At 40.6% G+C, this 19,693-nt stretch overlaps 1 protein-coding gene across 4 annotated transcripts in view; it reads right to left on the minus strand.

The window, feature by feature from the left end:
- Positions 1-19,693, minus strand: part of CD86 (CD86 molecule) — a 64,048-nt gene that overhangs the window by 33,955 nt on the left and 10,400 nt on the right. Inside the window, exon 1 of one of the 4 annotated variants that reach the window (XM_013052689.2) lies at positions 9,434-9,605. The exons of 1 other annotated variant lie outside the window; for it this stretch is intronic. In XM_013052689.2, coding sequence (XP_012908143.1) covers positions 9,434-9,444 — 11 coding nt within the window. In that variant the 5' untranslated portion in view covers positions 9,445-9,605. Of the gene's footprint in view, positions 1-6,425; positions 6,600-9,433; positions 9,606-19,693 lie in introns of those variants that run through there. 2 more of the 4 variants (XM_004745475.3, XM_004745472.3) reach the window with 2 other exon arrangements.

The raw sequence follows: 19,693 nt of genomic DNA on the forward strand, positions 1-19,693 counted from the left end.
CATTCATGGGAGACAGGCTGTGATGGGGGAAGGAGGACCCAAAGAGTCCCTCCCTATCAGGAGAGTTTCTATCCTAAGCTTCCATTCATTCCACAAATATTACTTGAGCATCCTTTATGTGTCAGGCAGAGAATGCATCTCTCCACTCCAGCCCTGGACAGGTTATCAGTTTTCTAGCATGGACCTAGCTCCAGGCAAACTTCAGTGTGTTTCAGCAAGTCTCACCTAGAAGAACTCTAGGGAAGTACGTGTATTTGGGAGGAAAGAGAAGGGGATAAACAAAGGATCTTTTGTATCTCAGATCTGAAGGAACATCTGGGATCTAGTTCAGGCAGAAGACGGGATGTGGGGTGGTGGTGGCCAGCTAGATGGTGGGACGGGAGTGCAGATATGCTGACATAGGAAGGGAAAGAAGAATTCAAGGTAGAAGTTGGGGATCAATGGAGAAAAATGTTCTCTGTTTCACAACTTGACCAGAATATTAGTGGTGATCAGGGTATCAGGAAAGGTGCTAAGCTTGCTGGTGTCTAAGGAAAATTGTTCATTGAGACTGTCTCTCATGAAAACATTTACTGAATATACTCAGTGACAGGCTTGTTCTAGAGCTTGTGGGGGAAATAAAGGTGTATGGGCCTTGCTCCCTGACTCAGTACTAAAAAGAAAGATAGGGTATACTCATATAACTACAATTTAAGCTCTAGGATCAGTGTGCAAAGTGGCAATGCATACCTTGTCCTGGCACACACAAGAGTCCTTGCTTTAAGCAAAGCAGGAGATGATGCTACAGCCTCTGAGGAGGGAGGATTAGGTCAGCCTCAGCCTAGTGCTCAGGACCTTCTGTCAGTTCATCTTGTCATTGGACAAGCCAAGCTTGTGGACTGGCATTGTGAGTGAGGTCCAGGAGGACCACAAGCTGCCTGGGGCCTTGGCTTGCCTCTAGTTTGACATGCTGCATGAATTACTTCTCAGATCACCAGAACCTGAAGCTATACTGTTAGAGCAGCTATTACTACCTTTGAGGTACTGGGAGGAATAGGGTAGGTTTATTTCCTTTTATATAAAGTTTCTGAACTGCAAAATAGTAAGGTTGCTGGGATTGAAATGTGTCTGACTTTTTTTTTTTTAAGATTTTATTTATTTGAGAGAGAGGCAGTGAGAGAGAGCATTAGCAAGAAGAAGGTCAGAGGGAGAAGCAGACTCCCCTTGGAGATGGGAGTCCAATGCAGGACTTGATTCCGGGACTCCAGGATCATGACCTGAGCCGAAAGCAGTTGTCCAACCAACTGAGCCACCCAGGCGTCCCTGTGTCTGACTTTTAACAAGGCTTCTGACAGGGTGTTTTGTGATATGCTTGAGAGGTATGTGGAGAAATGTGGGATTGAGATTAGTACCGTTAATGGCAAAGAACTGTGCTCTAATATTGTTCACTCATTCAACAAATATTTATTGAGCCAGACATTGTGCTAAGTGCTTGGAATATAATGATGAAAAATACCAGGAACAGCTCCTCATCACATGGCTGCTTATAGTTTAGTTGGGGAACAAGATAATCACACAATTAGGTGTAAAATTGTAATGATGACAAGTGCTGCAAAGGAGAGGTTTGTGGTACTTTGCCTAGTATAGGACGAGTCTAAACTGAGATTTGAAGAATGATGTGACAAATTAAAGATGGACATGTATTCTTTGCTACTCCTCCCATGAAGAGGTGAAGTCTAAACTCCTCTCCCTAAATCTGGGCTGGCCTTAGGGACTTGTTTAACCAATAAAATGCAGCAGAAAGGATGTTTGGGACTTGGCAGGGTGATCATAAGAAGGCTGACAGCTTCTATCTTTCTTGGAATACTCTTTCTCGGGCTTTGAAACATCATGAAAGATGTCCCACTACCCTGAGACCACCATGTCAAAGAGGCCATGTGTAGGTGTTTGAGTCAACAGTCCCAGCTGAGGCCTGCCCTCCAGCCATTTCTACCAAGCCACCAGACACTGGAATAAAATCTTCGATCCCCTAGATCCAAGGTCAGTGAACTACAGCCTACAGACCAAATCTGGACACCACCTATTTTTACAGATAAAGTTTTGTTGGAATGCAACTATACCCATTTATTTAATTATTGTCTGTGGCTGTTTTTCCATTATACTTGTAGAAATGAGTAGCAGTGTTAGGAATGATACAGCCTGTTATAGAAAAAAATGCTGACCCTTGTTCTAGGTTAGTACTCTCCAATAGAAATATAACAGAATCACATATGTATTTTGAGAATTTTGAGTAGTCACATTAAAAAAATTAGAAAGAAATAGGTAAAAATCAATTTTAATGATATATTTTATTTAATTCAGTATATCTAAAATGTTATAATCTCAGCATATAATTAATATAAAATTATTCATGGATATTTTACATTTTTTCTGTATAAAATCTTATAGGTATTTTACACTTATAGCACTTAGATAAGCTACATTTCAAGTGATGAGTAGCCACATGTGGCTAGTGACTACTGAATTGGACAGTGGAGCTCTAGAGCAGCCCACTCACTAGATTAAAACCAACCACCAACTGACTTCAGTTGATGCCATGAGGAATAGAAAAATCACTCAAAAGCTTGCCCAAATTTCTGGACCACAACATTGTGAGGCAGAGTAAATATTAGTTGTTTTAAGCTGCTAAGTTTGGGGACAGTTTGTTAGGCATTAATAGGTAAACAGAAAAGATTGAATAAGTGTTGTATTGGTGAAGTAGAGCGGCTTGGAAGGATTCTAGGCAAAAGGAACAGCAGGTACAAAGGCACTGAGGCAAGAGGGAGAATGAGGGAAGGTTGGTGTGGCTTAAATGACTAGACAAGTGGGGAGAGAAGCCTGCAGAGGTCAGCAGGCAAGAGACCATGCTTATCTTAGGGGTCAGCAAAGGATTTTGGTGTTTATTCTGAGTACAACATGAATCACTGAAGAAATTAGAGGAGTGACATAATGAGTTTTGCATTTTGAAAAGATGACTTGGCTACTGTGTAGCAAATGGATGGTAGGGAAGTCAGAACAGATGCCAGAAGACCAATCAGTTTGGCTACTGATTGTACTGATGTAAATGAAAGAAGATGGCTGCTTGGTTTAGAGTGGTAGTAGCAGATGTAGAAGTGGATAGGTTTAAGCAATATTTAGGATTATAATCAACTGGAAGTGAAGATGAGGGTGAGAGATTGATTGATTCATTGATTGATTCATTCATTCATTCAACAACTGAGTGCCAAGAATCACTCTTGTTTAATAGACTAACATGGTGGATGCTGCAGGGCTTTTGTACTTTTTCACTTGCACAAATAAGTGAAATTCTGTAAGTAGAGTAGGATAGCTTAATGGAGTCTGGAATGTCAGATGAGTTTGTATTTGATGTGATAAAAAATTGAGAGTTTGAGATTAATGGTTTGGGAGCAGGAAAATTTATGTAATGGAAGTTTAAAAAAATAAGCCTATCAGTGACGTGAGGAAGGAGATGAGGGCTGGTATTATGGTGGTCAAGAAAGCCAGGATTAAAGTCTCATAGACCTAAGATGAAGAGGCTGAACCAGCATAGGGACAGTGGGTATGACAAGAAAGAGGATGAGCATGAATACCACCTTGATGAAAACATGAACACTTCTTGGTGTCTTACAGACACGGGAGATGATGATTGGCTATGAATGTGCATCACCCATCTTGAACTTAACTGAGCTCCCCTTGCAGCCATGTCTCTCTCTCTAGCTCAGGCTGGATCATATGTCAGACTTGTTTTCCAATCTCTTCTTGGAGCAAATCTTTCTGGGCCCCATTTGTGGAGAGTTTTTCATACTTAACACTGACTTACTTTGATTAGCTGTCCCTCTCCTCACCCATTTGGGAGCATGGTGTTTCCACACAGATATGAGGGGAGCAGCATCAAAGATGCATATGTGCAAAGAAGAAATGTCTATATAGACTCATAAGGAGGAAAGGCTGCTTTTATTCATTCCCTGATATATTAAGTAACTAAGTATTAAAATCAGAAGTCCATTCCCTCACTTACCCAAAAGAAGTAGTGTAACATGGCGAAAGCATTTAGCTTTTCCAGTCTCCTTATAGCAAGTTAATGTACAAGACAGATGTCCAGTTCTCAGTCATATCTAGAATCAGATCTTTCTAAGTCAAGGTGCATCGCTTTTCCAAATTATCAATGGTTTTGGAAACCATCTTTTCTTTTCTTTTTTTTTTTTTTTGTCAAAAAAATGCCTATGGGTGATCATCATGCAAAGTTTACAGGCAACTCTGTGCGCCTCTGGTCAACGGTTCCACCTACCACAAATAAGACCCACAGAACTCCCTAAAAGGCGTTTATGCCAACGCTGGAATAAAAAAGTAAGAGGGCCCCTTCCTGTTCTCTCAGAACCAGAATCATGGTCAAAGAGAGAAAACCAATGTTTCAAGAGCACAAATTGAGGGACGTCCCCTCTCCGTATTCTGTATACCAACCCTAGCCTGGTGCTTGGAATTCCCAAATTACTCATTCCTTGGGTAAAGGCATTTTTGAAAGCCCCTATTAAAATACAAATGCTAGCTAGGAGGGAGCAATATTTTTTGTTTTTAGCCATTAAGAGTTAAGTGCAAGTTAATTTATCTAAATGGGAAAAGGAACTCAGAAAGGAACCATACTCTTAAATAAAAGAAGGAGAATAGTGAATGGGAACCTCCCTATTCTGATGGGGAGATGGAAAGTGCTGAAAACACATTTTTCTTCCACACATATTCAAAATGGCGTCTGTTTCCCAAACCTCACCCTGACTATACTCCGATCTACTGTTCAGAAACACGTCTGTATATGAGGTTAGAGATGAGGATAAAGGTCAACTAAAGGATTGTGTGCCCAGCCTATGTTCTGCCCCCTAAATATCCTTATTTGCCTGACCAAGAAAGGTGAATTGTCAACACTTGCTTGGACTCTGGATAACTACTCGGGAACTTTCCCACCACCCTCTTTACTTGTTTCAGACATGTTTTTTTCTTGCTCTATTTCTTCACAGCTTTAGTCTCCTGGTCAGAGACCCCTAGACTTACCTCTTACCTCTCTCCAATTTTTGAAACTTGGTATTTGAATCTCGATTTTCTCCCAAAGAATCTGACTTGGCTTAAGTTTTCACCTTTTATGTTCTTTCCTCTCCCACCTTAGCCTCAACTCCAAAACATCTGATCCTCATCTCCACCAAGAAGAGATATCTGGTATCCAGGAATATTAGAGTAATGAAAATATTAAGCTCAAAGACATAGTTAAACAGTTAGTGCAATCGCAAGGAGCCATTTCCTTGCCTTCAAAGCTTGGTTGCTATACAATAATTTTAGTGTGACTATCTAATTAGTACTGTTTTCCCACTAGGCTAAAATGCTCAAAAATATAAGAACCATGTCTTTTATGCTCCCTGTTAAATACCCACTACCTGTTACATCATTAAGCACTCAATAAATATATTTAGGACACACCAATTAACAGATATTTATAAAAGCTTATACACAAGATAGCTCATGTAAATAGCATTAATGGTACCTGCAACAGCAAATAGATGAAATAATAGAGAACTATGAACTTGTGCACATAGTTAGACTCATTTAAGTCCAGAGCCTTAGTCCCAAGAGTTTGCATGTCAGAGGAATAGACCATCTCCTTAGTTATTACCATTTGAGAGGAGTGGGAAGTTCCCTTGGCCAAAAATTATTTTCACCTGTCTCTCCTTAAATAACTATTAGTGGAGGCACTATTTTAAGCCTATTTGCAAATGCAAATATGTTCATGGTATACAGAACACGAGCCCACTGCCTGGGCTCTTTTTGACCTAAGACTTTCTTTTCAAATGAGCTGTTGGTCTCTAGTGCCAAGAGGAGCCAATATTGTGATGGGGCATTTAGAGGGAAAGAAGAAATGTAGAAAAGAGAGGAGAAAAAAAGAGAGAGAGCGTGAGAAACAGGAAGAGAAAGGCCAAATAAGAAAACAGAGACCACTGCAGAGGCTGTGGGTTTTGCTCCAGATCTCTGGACTTCTCACTAGCACAAGGGTCTCAGGCAGGGCCAGGATCCTTGGATAGCTTCTCCTGCAGTAGAGCTACCTGGAGCCCCCAGCATCCTGATGCCAGGGGTGGTTGCTGGTCGTTTGGTAAGTGGTCCCTTCTGTTTCCTGCCTGTCCTGACTCTTAGCTCACCAAAGCAGACAAAGTTCTCTGGCTGGAAGAGAAACGTTTTTGTAATGTCCTACCTCCAATGTAGCCAGTCTCAACACCAAGCCTGATGCTCACAAGTTTTATGCATGTGCTCCACAAACCTACTTACCCACTCCCCTGCCAGTCGTCAGCCCCACCTCTGAGCATTCTGCCCCAGACACAGCTTTATCTAACACCACGTTTCCCAAGCATACGAGCTTCATAAGAACATACCTGTCACAAATGCCCATCTACTGCAGCTCCCAGAGACCAGATGCATAAGCCCAGTGGCATTCCCGAGGAACACGGAAGCAAGGTATTTGGAACAAACGAAAAGGAGCCTTTGTGAGCTCCCCCAAACCTCCTAACACTCCTTGTAGAGAAAGAAATAATGTCAGGGCTGAGGCTAGAACTCAAATGCAGAAAGGGGAACTGACAAGAAAGAAATAGCACCACAGACAGGGGCTGGTTCCAGATAACTTCTGATGGCAGGTGGGCATTTCCACCGATGAAAATGACTACAGATGCACTAGCGGGGAGTGAGTGAATGTAAAGCCCTGAGGAAACTCCCCAAAGACAGCCCAGCCACAAACATGACAAACACTGACAGAGATCCAGGAGTGCAAATTTTGAGGCCTAAAGGTAAAGGTTCAACTCAGTTTAACAACAGTTTTACTGGACTGCCGTGTACCCCAGACTTTCTGGCTTGGCAGAGCTGCAGGAGACAGTCTGCAGTGAGAAAACCCAGAGACTGAGTATTTCTCTTCTCACTCCCCACCCCCAAACCATTCATTTGAGTGTACCTCCGTGGATCTCGTTAGAAGCCAATTAACATCCACAGCCCATTTTTAAATTATCCTGATCTAATCCTAATTGTCATAATCTACAATGTTTCTATTGCCTTGGCTCCTATTTCTGGAAGTGGGTGGTACTCTCGAGCCTGGAAACAAGTCCCAAGCAGAAGACTGAAAGCTGTGTGAATGCCAAGTCGGATTTTTCCAAACCTAGTGCTTCCTCAGGGTCAGGGTTCACACATATCTTGTCTCAAATGTCTGGTTTCTTTTTCTGACCCAGTCGGGCCTTGAGAAGGCCTCTGCTCAATGTTTGGAGGCATTTATATGCCTCTGAGCGTGCAGCATTTGCACTTAGGAGGGGAGCAGCTCCCTCTGAGCATGTCTCCTCCACTCTCTCGGAGGCTAGTACTGGAGAAATTAAAAGTAACAAAGGGAAATCTATGTGTTGTCTGAGTTGAGAAGGAGCACCCAAGCAAGGATGTGTAATGCAGGGGAAGTAGCATAGCATGGGTTTGGAACTGGTGGCTAAGGTCAAATCATGGCTTGACCCCTGAGCTCTGAACCCATTACTGAACATCTCCTCATCTCAGTCTTTTCATGCAAGAAAGGTGACCAGCATCCTTGCTGCATTGTTCTGCAAGACAGGTGGGATCTTGCATGCAAATCACCGGGCACAGAGCCAGCTATGCAGCTACCTAGTCTTTATTCATACTTTTCTGTCTTCCTTTCAGACTTCCCGGTTCTCACTTTGACCTTTTTTACCACAAAAATTATCCTTAACCACGGGAAAGGTGATGGTCATTCTTCCCCAAACTGACCTGCCAACTCCTTCACCTTCCTTCCAGGGCCTCCCAAAGCCGAAGGGCTCCTGCGTGAGTCCTGGCCCCTGACTCATAGGGTCTTCACTTCCTCTCAGCCATTCTGTGTGCATACCTTGGAAACTTCATCCTTTATTCGGATAGGCCCCACCTGGGGTTTTCCTCTGGATTTTACAATCATATATATTTTTTTTTATTTGAAAGGGTCCATTTAGTTTCCTTATTGTAACACGTGAAATTACCCATGTATCAGGGCACAAAAGTATTAATTTACATTCCACTCAGTTTTCAAGTTTCCTTCTTTTCCTTGTACTCAGCAGTCATATAAAATAGACTAAATTGGAAAGTCTTGCTGTCAAAATATTTGGAATTAGTACTTCCCAAACTTTAACTAGTCTAGCTACTAGTACCACTTCATATCATTGTCAAATCTGTATTATTTTTTATATACTTATTTTTCTCTTGACTTAATTTGAATCAGTTTATTATAGAAGGAATCTTTATAGCAACATGAAAATTTTTAAAAACCAGTATCATTTACCATAAATAAAGGGTGAGTAAAAATAACACCTCACACAGGGCTTTGGAATTACAGAAAACTGCGTTCAAATCTGGCTCCACCAGCTGAAACGTGTGTGTTCTTGGGGAAGTCACTTAACTTCTCTGAACGCTAGTTTCATCACAGAAGTAATACTAAATATCTCATGAGCTTGTTGTGAGGATCAAATAAGAAGACATATATATGGTGCCTCACACAGATCCTGACATACAGCAGGTTCTTTTAAAAAAGCTGTTTTATCGTTTTCTTTCCCATTTCTTCTCTTATCTCCTCATTCACCTCCTGCTTAGAGCAGTGACCAAATGCACTACAACACTGAATTCATGGCAAATAAGGGGTGAGGCTGGCAGCAGAAATAGAAGACATCATGGTGTCATGGAGTTCTCTCACTTTAAGACTTCATTAGCTTTTCAGGGTCATCCCAGTCTCTCACTGTGAAGCAAAGACCCCTTCAATGTTCTCTCTAGTAGATGGATGTCTAGTCTTTGCTTTCTCACTTATGTTAGAAAACTTGCTACCTAATAAGACAGTTAAAAGAGAAAGGTCTCCTTTATAATAATCTCCTACCTCTCCCTCCCCAGCCATATAGGTACTATACAGCTGTCCGTGTCCTGTTTTCTAAAACTATTGGTGTATGTATTTTAACCTCTTTACTTTGAACCCTCCACATAGTTGGAAGCTTTTTATCATAAATTTCCTTAATAGCCTCTTTTCTTGGCTAAAAAGTATCAGTGTCCTCAACTGTTCCTCATATGATGTGGTCTCTAGAACCCTAATCAACTTGGTGGTTCTCCCACTGGCACCTAACTCCCTGAATTTATCAACATACCTCTTTGCAGAGAGGGCTCCTGGAATGGAATGGACAGTGATAAGATGACTTTCACTAATGAGTCAGAGATCACATAAGCCTATAAACAGTTGTATTAGACAGATCACACCTCCTGGCCCCATCTTATTTATGTGTCAGTGTTCAGCCAATCAAAATTACTGTGAATCCCATACATGTCTTTCACTGTATTAGTCATCACTCTAAGCCTTGTGTCACTCAAAAATTTGATAAGGAGGACTTACCCAAGGGTCATCAGAGCCAAGGATAGACAGGGTTCAGCACTGATGGCGTTCAACAGTATGAAATGCTGAGATGACGTTAAGCAAAATGAAGAAGATCAGTTCCTTGTGTTTATTAAGGAGGAAGTTACTAGAAACCTCAGAAAGCTGCTTTCTGTATGGGCTGCTTCCTCCATGCCTTACTCCCAAATGTCCTCGTGTCTGAGGAGGTCACGGCTACAAGAAAAAGCAGCAGGAGGGGAGTGGCCATGGATGGTAGCTGAGACAGGGAAATAGATACCTTCCTGATATTTTTGCTCAACTGTGTCCAAGAGATATTCCTCTGGCACCACATAGTTAGGACCTACTCGGGGGTGGGGAAGGGCAGAACTAGAAACTTGAGGACATTTGGAAAGATCAGACACTTAGCCAAATTTTCCAATTCCAGCCATATATTTGTTTGCTATACATAAATGGCTTCCTGTGGTCACTGGTCAAGAGGCAATCTAAAAATGTTCTAGGTTGTGGTGGTTCCAATGTAAGACAAAATCGGTTCCACAAATAATGGTAGCAGCATTAGTTTTTGAAATGTCGGTGTTTGTTTTCCAAGGTTTCTTTTTTCCAAGATTTTACTTATTTATTTGACAGAGAAAGAGAGGGAGCACAAGCGGAGGGAGGAACAGAGGGAGAGGGAGAAGCAGGCTTCCTGCTGAGAAGAGAGCCCAAACTGGGACTCAACCCCAAGACCGTGGGATCATGACCTGAGCAAAAGGCAGATGCTTAACCAACTGAGTTATCCAGGCACCTCTGTTTTCTGAAATTTCTTGACACATAGATTTTTTGCAGGGGATAAAGCATAACAGACCTAAAGTCAAGACACATTTAGACTCTGGTGAAAGCCCATGGAAGAAATATAGGTGTCCTAGAAGAGAGAGTGTTTTTGAGATACAAGAGAAAGGAAGGGCAGATGTGTTTGGGTCCTGTGAGCAGTGGGATCCAAGCACCCCCTTCTCAGTGCTCCCAAGGGGATAAAAGCTTTGGGAGTATGGTTCTTGCCTACAGAGACAGTACACTTGGACCCTAGGCATCAGTTGATAACCTCATTCCCCATTATAACGTGGGGGCAGAGCTGCCAGAATTCATAGACTACCATGTTTCAGATGGTAAGGTTGCCTAAGGCAACGAAGACAGACTTGGGATTTGAAGCACTTCCTCCATTTCCAGACATTAAGTAAGCTTCCTGAATTCTGGCTGGGTGCAGGAAGGGAAGGGCACCCCTGTATGATCAAGATGGAGTCCCTTATCCAACTGGCAAGATGGGTCTCACAGGTGAGATTCAGTTGAATGAAAGGAAATATGGAAAGTGATTATTTCTTACATACTTGGATTCATGGACAGAAATTCAGACTGTACACATAGTTCCAAAACTCCTTTTAGTTTACAAGTCATGTAGCTCAGGATGGTACTGTTCTTGTTCCCAGCCCTGCTGCACAAACTCACAAAGCAGAATAGCCAGCCACCACTCCCAGGACCTGACTCTTCCCTTTTATTGGAACTCTTCTGGATTCACAGACAGGGTTCCCTCGTACTGATTGAAAGAGAGTGTAAAACACTTGCTATAATTTTTTTCTTTTACTGCTGTTGTAAAATGCATTCCTAAAACCCTTCCTCCTAAAAGCATAAACCCAGTAACTGCTTAGAGAATGCAAAGACAAGCCACAAAGTGGAAAAAAATATTTGCAAAACATATACCTTGTAAAGGACTGATATCCAAAATGTATACAGAACTCTTAAAACTCAATAAAAAGAACAAGTTAGTCTAAAAATGGGCAAAAGGTTGGATTATACACCTTACCAAAGAAGATACACAGATGGATGGTAGATAAGCATATTAAAAAATGCTCAGTATCATATGTCATTAGGGAATCATTAATTAAAACAATAATGATCTACTACTACACACCTATTAGAATAGCTAAAATTTAAAAAAAAAAAACACCTGACAATATCAAATGCTGACAGGGATGTGGAACAATGGGAACTTGCATTCATTGCTGATGGGAATGCAAAATGATATAGGCACTTTGGAACTCATCGTGGCAGTTTCTTACACCACTTAACCTAAGCCTACCATGTTACCCATCAGTCAGACTCATAGGTATTCACCCACATGAGTTGAAAATTTATGTCCACACATATGGACATATATTCATGAATTCATATATTCATGAATTAAATATTCATATTTATAACAGATTTATTCATAGTTGCCCCAAACTGGAAGTGACTAAGATGTCCTTCAGTAAGTGAATAGATAGACAAACTGTGGTATATCCAGAAATGAGGTATTCTTTGGTGATGAATAAAGATGAGCTATCAAGCCATGAAAAGACATGGACAAACTTTAAATGCATATTGTTTAATGAAAGAAGCCAACCCCAAAAGCCTCTGTACTTTCAACTAGATGACATTCTGGAAAAGGCAAAACCACTGAGACAGTAAAAAGATCAGTGGCTGCCAGGGATCATGAGGAGGGATGAATAGTGGAGAACAGGGAAATTTTTAGGGCAGTAAAACTTTCTGCACGATACTGTAATAGTGGATACTTGCTTTAAATTTGTCAAAGCCCATAAACCTGTAGAACCCAAAGAGGGAACTTAATATAAGTGTGAGTTTTAATTAACAATATTGGTTCATTAATTGTAGCAAATATACTACACTAATGCAAGATGGTACTAATAGGGGAAACTGTGTGCAGGGGAGAGAGTAAATGGGAATTCTCTGTACTGTTTGCTCAATTTTTCTGTAAATCTAAAACTGTTCTAAAAATAAAGTCTCTTAATTACACACACACACACACACACACACACACTAACCACATGCCCTGATTTCTGGTAAAGCAACTAAGTTAATGACATGATATTTTAGAGGGCTTCTCCACTAGTGGGTAAGAAAATTAGCATCAATTTCACAGTCCACTGTTGACTTCTCCATGTTGCACACTTGGAATCAAATACCACACATAAAATATTGCTGCAAAACATCTCTAGTTTTGTATTTCTGCCCTCTATTTTGCCATTTTCTGCATCTTTCTCATGCAGAATCATAAGTTTTTATGTCAGTTCCTTAGGTACATTAAAAAGTCCCATTGTTTTCTAAGGGCCAAATTAATAAAAAAGAGCTTTCAGTTCCATGTTTCTGGAGGAACATTCTTAGAAACGTAGTAAGTTTCTTTTTTCTTTGAGGGGGAGATACAGTGTTGGCGTACATTTAAGAGCAATTTTATACAGTTAGGCACTGGAGGTTGAATCTTATTTTTCTCAGCCAAAGTTTTTCAGCCTCCATACTTATATCCTAGAAGAAGGTTACCAAGGTAGGGAGAGACCCTCACTCTTACAACGTCTAGCTCAGGCTCCTCTCTAGTCCTGGGCTGGTGTCCCTAGCTGCCCTGGGGTGTCTTGCTTTTTTCACTTTCTCATGATGCAAATTCACTCCCATCATTCATGCATGCTAAGAAAGAAGGAACATGTATTTTTCTAATTTATATTTGATCAACTTCTTAGCACAGAAACTAGGACTCAGTGACACACTTTTGCCTAGGTGTCCTCTAAGGAGAAATCAGAAAGGCAAAGGACGCCAAGTGGTTTATAAGATTCTATCAAGTGAATGCAACAGATCCTTGTTTGCACTTTCTCTCAAAACCAAATGTTGGCATAATAAAGCATATCCAAACTTATTGCAATAAGATACATTTATTTGGACTGAAGATTATATTAGCATTTAGTAAAAGGTAGGATAAGGAAAAATTGTCAAAAGGCCAGTATCAGGATGTGCACATTTAGAAAAAGTACTGTTATACCTGGGATGGGTGTGGTCTTTGGACGAACTGTTCCGTTAGCAGTATGGGCAAGTGGGGAGATGAAGGTCATGGCATCACGTGGAGCTCAGGCTGAGGACAGCAAGCCCAGCCGGTAAGGAGCCAGCCATCCCAAACCCAGGCTCTGGGAAGGGTTGGGGGTCTGGCAGAGACATGGCAGAGTGGGGTGGAGGTGTGCTATGGCACCCCCAGAATTGGGAGTTTCTGGGAAGTGTCCAGGGGGACTAGTAACTATAGACTCTCGTGACAAACAAATACATATGTTGTATGCTTCACATTTGTTTCTACCCATCTTTGTATCTTAATAATATTTCCCATTTTCCAATAATACTTCAAAATCCACTGACATAATTGCACTGCTTGGAATTTCAACTTTTATTTGTCCTCATCCATTCAATAAACGCTTCACCAGCTTTAATAGAGTGTAAACCTTGGGCTGGTCCTAGGATACAAGATGAGCAAAAGCAGAAGGTCTCTGCCAGGGCCTGCAGGTGAGTGCAGGAGACCTAGACCAATCCAATAATGTCAAGGGACTACCACCGCGTGATTTTCAACATAACTTCAGTTTCGTAGGGCGTACTAGTGATTAAATAACTCCTTAAGAGCACGTGGTAGATTCTAACTAGGTTGTATAGGTCACAATTAAGAAAAAGTCAAGCAGAGAAAGTCAATTATCATATGGTTTCACTTACTTGTGTAACATAAGGAATAACATGGAGTAAGAGAGGAAAGAAAAAGTGAATTGGGGCAAATCAGAGGGGAAGATGAACCATGAGAGACTGTGGGCTCTGAGAACCAAACTGGGTTTTAGAGGGGAGGGGGTGGGGGATGGGTGAGCCTGGTGGTGGGGATTGTGGAGGGCACGTATTGCATGGAGCACTGGGTGTGGTACATAAACAACGAATCTTGGAACACTGCATCAAATACTAATGATGTATTTTAGAGTGACTAACACAACACAATAAAAAAAGTAGTAAATAATGAGTTTTAAATACAAAAAAAAAAAGAAGAAGAAGAAGAAGAAAGAAAGAAAGAAAAGAAAAGAAGAAGTAAAAGGAGTAGGCTTCTCTAAGAAATATTGGTTCTTCTTCAGTTCATATTTTAAATGGTCCCTGTGTCTGCATGACCATCAGTCATGGACGGCACAGTAGAGAGCTCACTCGAGAGAAGGGTAAACTAAAGTGATACTTAACTTCTAACTTAATAATTCTATCTATTAATATTTACAATACATACAATACACACAGCTACCTAGTAATGTTTGCAATACAATCGTAGAATCTCCAAACTTCCGAGAGTTTACCCAAAAGATGACTTATTAGTTAACAAATAACAAAACTATATAAAAATCTTTCCAAGATGAATGAAACACATATAGCAGCAAGCTTAAAAAATTGATAACCAATAAACTACCAACATCAGTGATAGCACATTTCAGATTCAACAAAGTAAACATATGATTCCAAACTTGTTATCCTTCCAATCTTTAGTGTTACCTGGGAACACTAAACCCAAATTCGGAAGATTGTGATCTTTGAATTTAAAGTGGCCCATTTGCTTAAGGGTCTGCACTTACACATTCTGAGAAACTGTCATTTCTTTCAGAAAGCATCTGACATTTGCCATTTCCTTTAAACTTTACTTAGAAGAAATAAAATGAGGTAATACTCTAAATGTAAAAGTGGCTTGAAGAGTTAGGTCCATATGCTTTTTCCTATTTATGCAGAGGAGGGAATCTAATACATAACAAAACTAACACATTTTAACAAATGGCAGCATGATCTGTGAAAGCACCTGTTTATGCAAAATATTGACATAAGAGCATAAATAAAATGTGCTCTACAAAGTAAAATAAAATATGCTGGGACATATAGAACACAGCCAATATGACTAAGCTTTTTAAAAAAACAAAACAAAATAAAAAACCACTGGATTTTTTAAAGCTTCCATTTCACAAGAGGGTTGAGGGAGGGGAGCCCTGCACACTCAAAGGCTCACTTCCCTGTGGCGTTTCTGTAACCAAAAGCAATGCACGTAAGACTTCTGGGAACCCTTAAAATATGCATTTATTAAGCTGAATTTGCAATTTTCAAGTTGATGGTGCAGAAACATTGAGATGTAATTTTGCAGCTCCCTTCACATGCCTTTATCTGGAAGAGTCTAAGGGTCCATCACCACACAGACACGTTGCTAGTTGGAAGAAATTTTCCAGTAAAACAAGATGTCACTCTTCCTACTCTTCAGCCATAGGAGTAAAAGATAGCTTCTTTCGAAGAGTGTCTTAAATAGCTTTCCTCAAATCTGGTTTAAGGTGGGAAATAATCTCAAATAAGCCTTGTACTGGTCGGCTAACATTTTAATGCAAGGGGTTGGTGTTCTTAGGAAGGACAGCATTTGTAAACCAATCTCTGCGATTCATGTATTGGAAACAAAATATTGTATTTGTCATCATACTTGAGTTGCACTTTCACTGTGCATGGCCTATTTGCATACAAACAAAAGAGATTATTTTTAAAAGAGGTTTTCTGTGTTTTTGTTTTGGTCCTTTGGGATGACTGTGGTAAGTAAGGAGCGAGCCATTTTCATATCTTGGATTTCACACATTGTTTTATGTCAGCCTTCACTTCCTCTTCCTCACCACCCACTTCCAATTCATTGGTAGCCAGTTTTGGGGTCTCTGTCACCTCTTGTCTGGACTACTGCAATAGCCTCCTGGCTGTTTCCCTTTCACTATTCTTTACCCTATCACTACCCTTCACCAAAAGCAATCTGATTATGAAAATTCCTTGCTTTGAAGACTTGCTCCCTTTTCCCTCCGGGGCTAGTGGCCGTACTTCTTAGGAAGACACAGAAAGCCATTCAGAGCCAGAATCCAACTTCTCTCTTCTGCTTTTTTTTTTTTTTTTTAAGATTTTTATTTATTTATTTGACAGAGAGATCACAAGTAGACAGAGAGGCAGGCAGAGAGAGAGAGAGGAGGAAGCAGGCTCCCTGCTGAGCAGAGACCCTGATGCGGGGCTTGATTCCAGGACCCTGGGACCATGACCTGAGCCGAAGGCAGAGGCTTTAACCCACTGAGCCATCCAGGCACCCCCTCTCTTCTGTTTTTATCAGTCAACCCACATAACTTACCTTGTAGTCACACTTGAACTGTTTCACTGTCCCTTGGCCCTTCTAGACCTTTCAGGACTTTCTACATTCTTTGCCTTTGCACAAGCTATTCCTTCTGCCTGGGATGTCTCTCTTGCTTTTTCTGTATGGAAAACTCCCCTGTTACTTTGAGATTCAGATCACTTCATAGCTCACAGCTGGAAACTTCCCTGCCATCCTTCCCTCCTTTTTCACCATATCTGTATTTTCTCCCTCCCAAGTCACGTCATTTATTCTTTCATTACAACAGCTTCCTCCTTGTGTTAAAATTTCACTACTCACAGAGATGTCCTGTCCTGACTTCCACAAGGGCAGGAAACATGTTTAATTCCTTTTGCATTCCTAATACTTAGTGCTGGTCTAGTAAATATTAAAGTTAATATCTGTTAACTGATCACTTATTTTTTTTTGAGATTTTATTTTTATTTATTTACTTGAAAGAGAGAGAGACAGATAGTGACAGAGAGAGACAGAGAGAACACAAGTGAGGAGGAGAGGGAGAAGCAGGCTCCTGCTGAGCAGGGAACCCAACGTAGGGCTCTACCCCAGGACCGTGGGGTCAGGACCAAAGGCAGACGCTTAACTGACTGAGCCACCCATTCACCCCTAACTGATCACTTATAAACTAGCTATTCTGCTAAGTACTTTTCGTGCATTACTTCATTTAATCTATACAATAAATGTACAAAGTTTTACAGATAAGGAAACTGAGTTTCAGAGAAGTTAGGCCACTTGCCTAGGGACATAGTGCTTGTGATCTCAAGGTTTTAGCAGAATATAGAATTGAATCTATTTTCATTTCTAGCTGATAACGCTATATGACTATCATTAGAATGTCAGTGTACTTTTTTGATGTGGTTTGGCTCTTTTTAAGTAAATCTCTCCATCTACCTTTTACTAATTTTGCAACCTTGAGTAAGTTACTAAACCTCTCTAAACCTCAATTTCCTCATTTTTTTCAATGGGGAAAATAATACCTAATTTATATGGTTATTATAAAGATTCAGGGACAACACCTATATAAGGTTCCCAGCCCCACCGCTGCCCATCACAGCAATCACTTATTCCTTCCTGCTCTCTGCCGTGTATTTCGTATTCCTCCATTCACTCACTTAATCCTTACCCTCTGAAAATGGGGAATTCTTAAACCTTCTAACAGATGAAGAAACAGGCTTAGAGAAGTAAGTAACCTGCCCAAAGTTCCTTTAATCCAAGGAGATGTTTTTCCGGAGGTATCCCAGAACTAAATAGGACCCTCAGATCAATACCTAAGTGATGTGTAGAGGGATCACTCTGCCTCTATGTGTGAAAACACAACTCGAGGCATTATAGAGACTGAGTTTGCATTTGTTTTCTTTTTCTTTTTTTTCTTTTTTCTAACTTTTTTCCCCCGGCAACCAGGAACACTTAATAAGCCAGAGAATTCTCTTAAAAACAGAATCTTGGGTGAGTCGGCTGCATGGACATATTAATTTCTCTGCTCCCTGCTGTCTAAATTCTCTATGTCCCTCAAATTTCCACTTCTCTGCTTAGCCCTCAGTCCAGTTCCCCTCTCTCTACCAATCCACTTCCTTCTAATCCCCAAGCAAAGATCTTGGGACCACTTCCAGCCCGGTCAGCAGGGAAAAGGTCAAGGCTCTCTGCCATAGGATCTGGCGTCCTGGGGGAAGTGTCTTGCTGAGTTCACATTCTCAAAACCCCTAGCTTCTATAACTCCTAGCTCTCTCCTATCTTATTCTACTTGGTTATTCCTTCCCACCTGCTGATGTCTCACTGACTAGGACAAGGCTTTTAGACTCAAGTGCCTGCAGGGTCCTGGCAGGTAATGGAAATCAATGAGCAAAGTAGTCCACATAATAGAAGAAGAAGTAGAAGTAGAACAAGTAGAACTACCCCAATGGCAGTTGAGCAGTCTCTTCCAGATTCACCAGTTCTTAAAAACATGGGAATGTGGGTCCAGCGTTACCAGGTATTCTGATTTATGTGAATTCTCTAGATTTTTAAAATATAGGTAACTAATTATAATTTAGTTTTTTAAATTTAATTTTTAAATTTATTTTTGTATTTTAATTAATTTATTTTTATTATGTTCAATTGGCCAACATATAGTACATCATTAGCTTTTGATATAGTGTTCAAGGATTCCTTAGTTGCGTATAACACCCAGTCCTCATCACCACTTGTGCCCTCCTTAGTACCCACCATGCCTTTACTCTATCTCCCACCCCCTTCCCTTCTGTAACTCTCAGTTTGGTTTCCAGAGTCCAGAGTCCATCATAGTTTGTCTCCCTCTCTGATTTCGTCCCATTCAGTTCTCTCTCCCTTCCCATATGGTCCTCCAGGCTATTCCTTATATTCCTTATATGAGTGAAACCATATGATAATTGTCTTTCTCTGCTTGACTTATTTCACTTAGCATAATCCCCTCCAGTTCCATCCATGCTGATGCAAATGGCAGGTAGTCATCCTTTCTGATGGTTGAGTAATAATTTTTAAAGATTATAGTCTATGTGTATACTATTTTTGGCCCACCAACCTTTAGTTTTTACCCACTGTGCCAGACCCATTGCTCCCTAATCCTCAGCTTTATCACTTGGTTGTCAGAGCTTGTTTTGGACCCTGACACTAATATATGCTCTCATAATGCTTGTTCAGAGCTTTCATCTAGAATTAGACTGGGGTCCTGAATCCTGACTCTGTATCTGTTATGTGACCTGGACAAATTATTTAACATCTCTAAAATCTAGTTTTCACTTGTGGAAAATGGGGGATAATAATATTACCTACCTCCTGGATTTGTAAGGATTAAATGAAATATTACATGATGTGATATAGTATGCCATAATGCCTGCCATGTGGTAAGAAATGTTAGCTATGTTGAGACCTTCTCCCTTAGTAGCTGCGAAGTGGGATCTCTATCTGATTCATCTTCATTTTCTCAACTTTAAATAAAATTTTATTGAATAAATGAAAAAGCTAATAGTCTTAGCTTCCTCTTTTCTAGCTCTGATTCACTACAGCCCGGAATGTGATATGCTCTTAAGCTCTCCCATCCACAATGATCTCACTCTCTTCTCAACTGTGTTGTACTAACAGAGGTCAGAGGTCAAAACTGGTGGCCTGAGCCAAACCCACACCTCCAGACAATGTGTAAAAAAAAATCAGGAGATTTCACCTATAAGTCTACCTTCCTAACTCCTGTCAAACAATAAGATTAGGTTGTACTGCACACAGGACAACATAATGGTGACCAGCAG

Source organism: Mustela putorius, unplaced genomic scaffold (genome assembly GCF_011764305.1).
Source record: "Mustela putorius furo isolate JIRA1106 unplaced genomic scaffold, ASM1176430v1.1 tig00003834_pilon_pilon_pilon, whole genome shotgun sequence".
NCBI classification, from domain to species: Eukaryota; Metazoa; Chordata; class Mammalia; order Carnivora; family Mustelidae; genus Mustela; species Mustela putorius.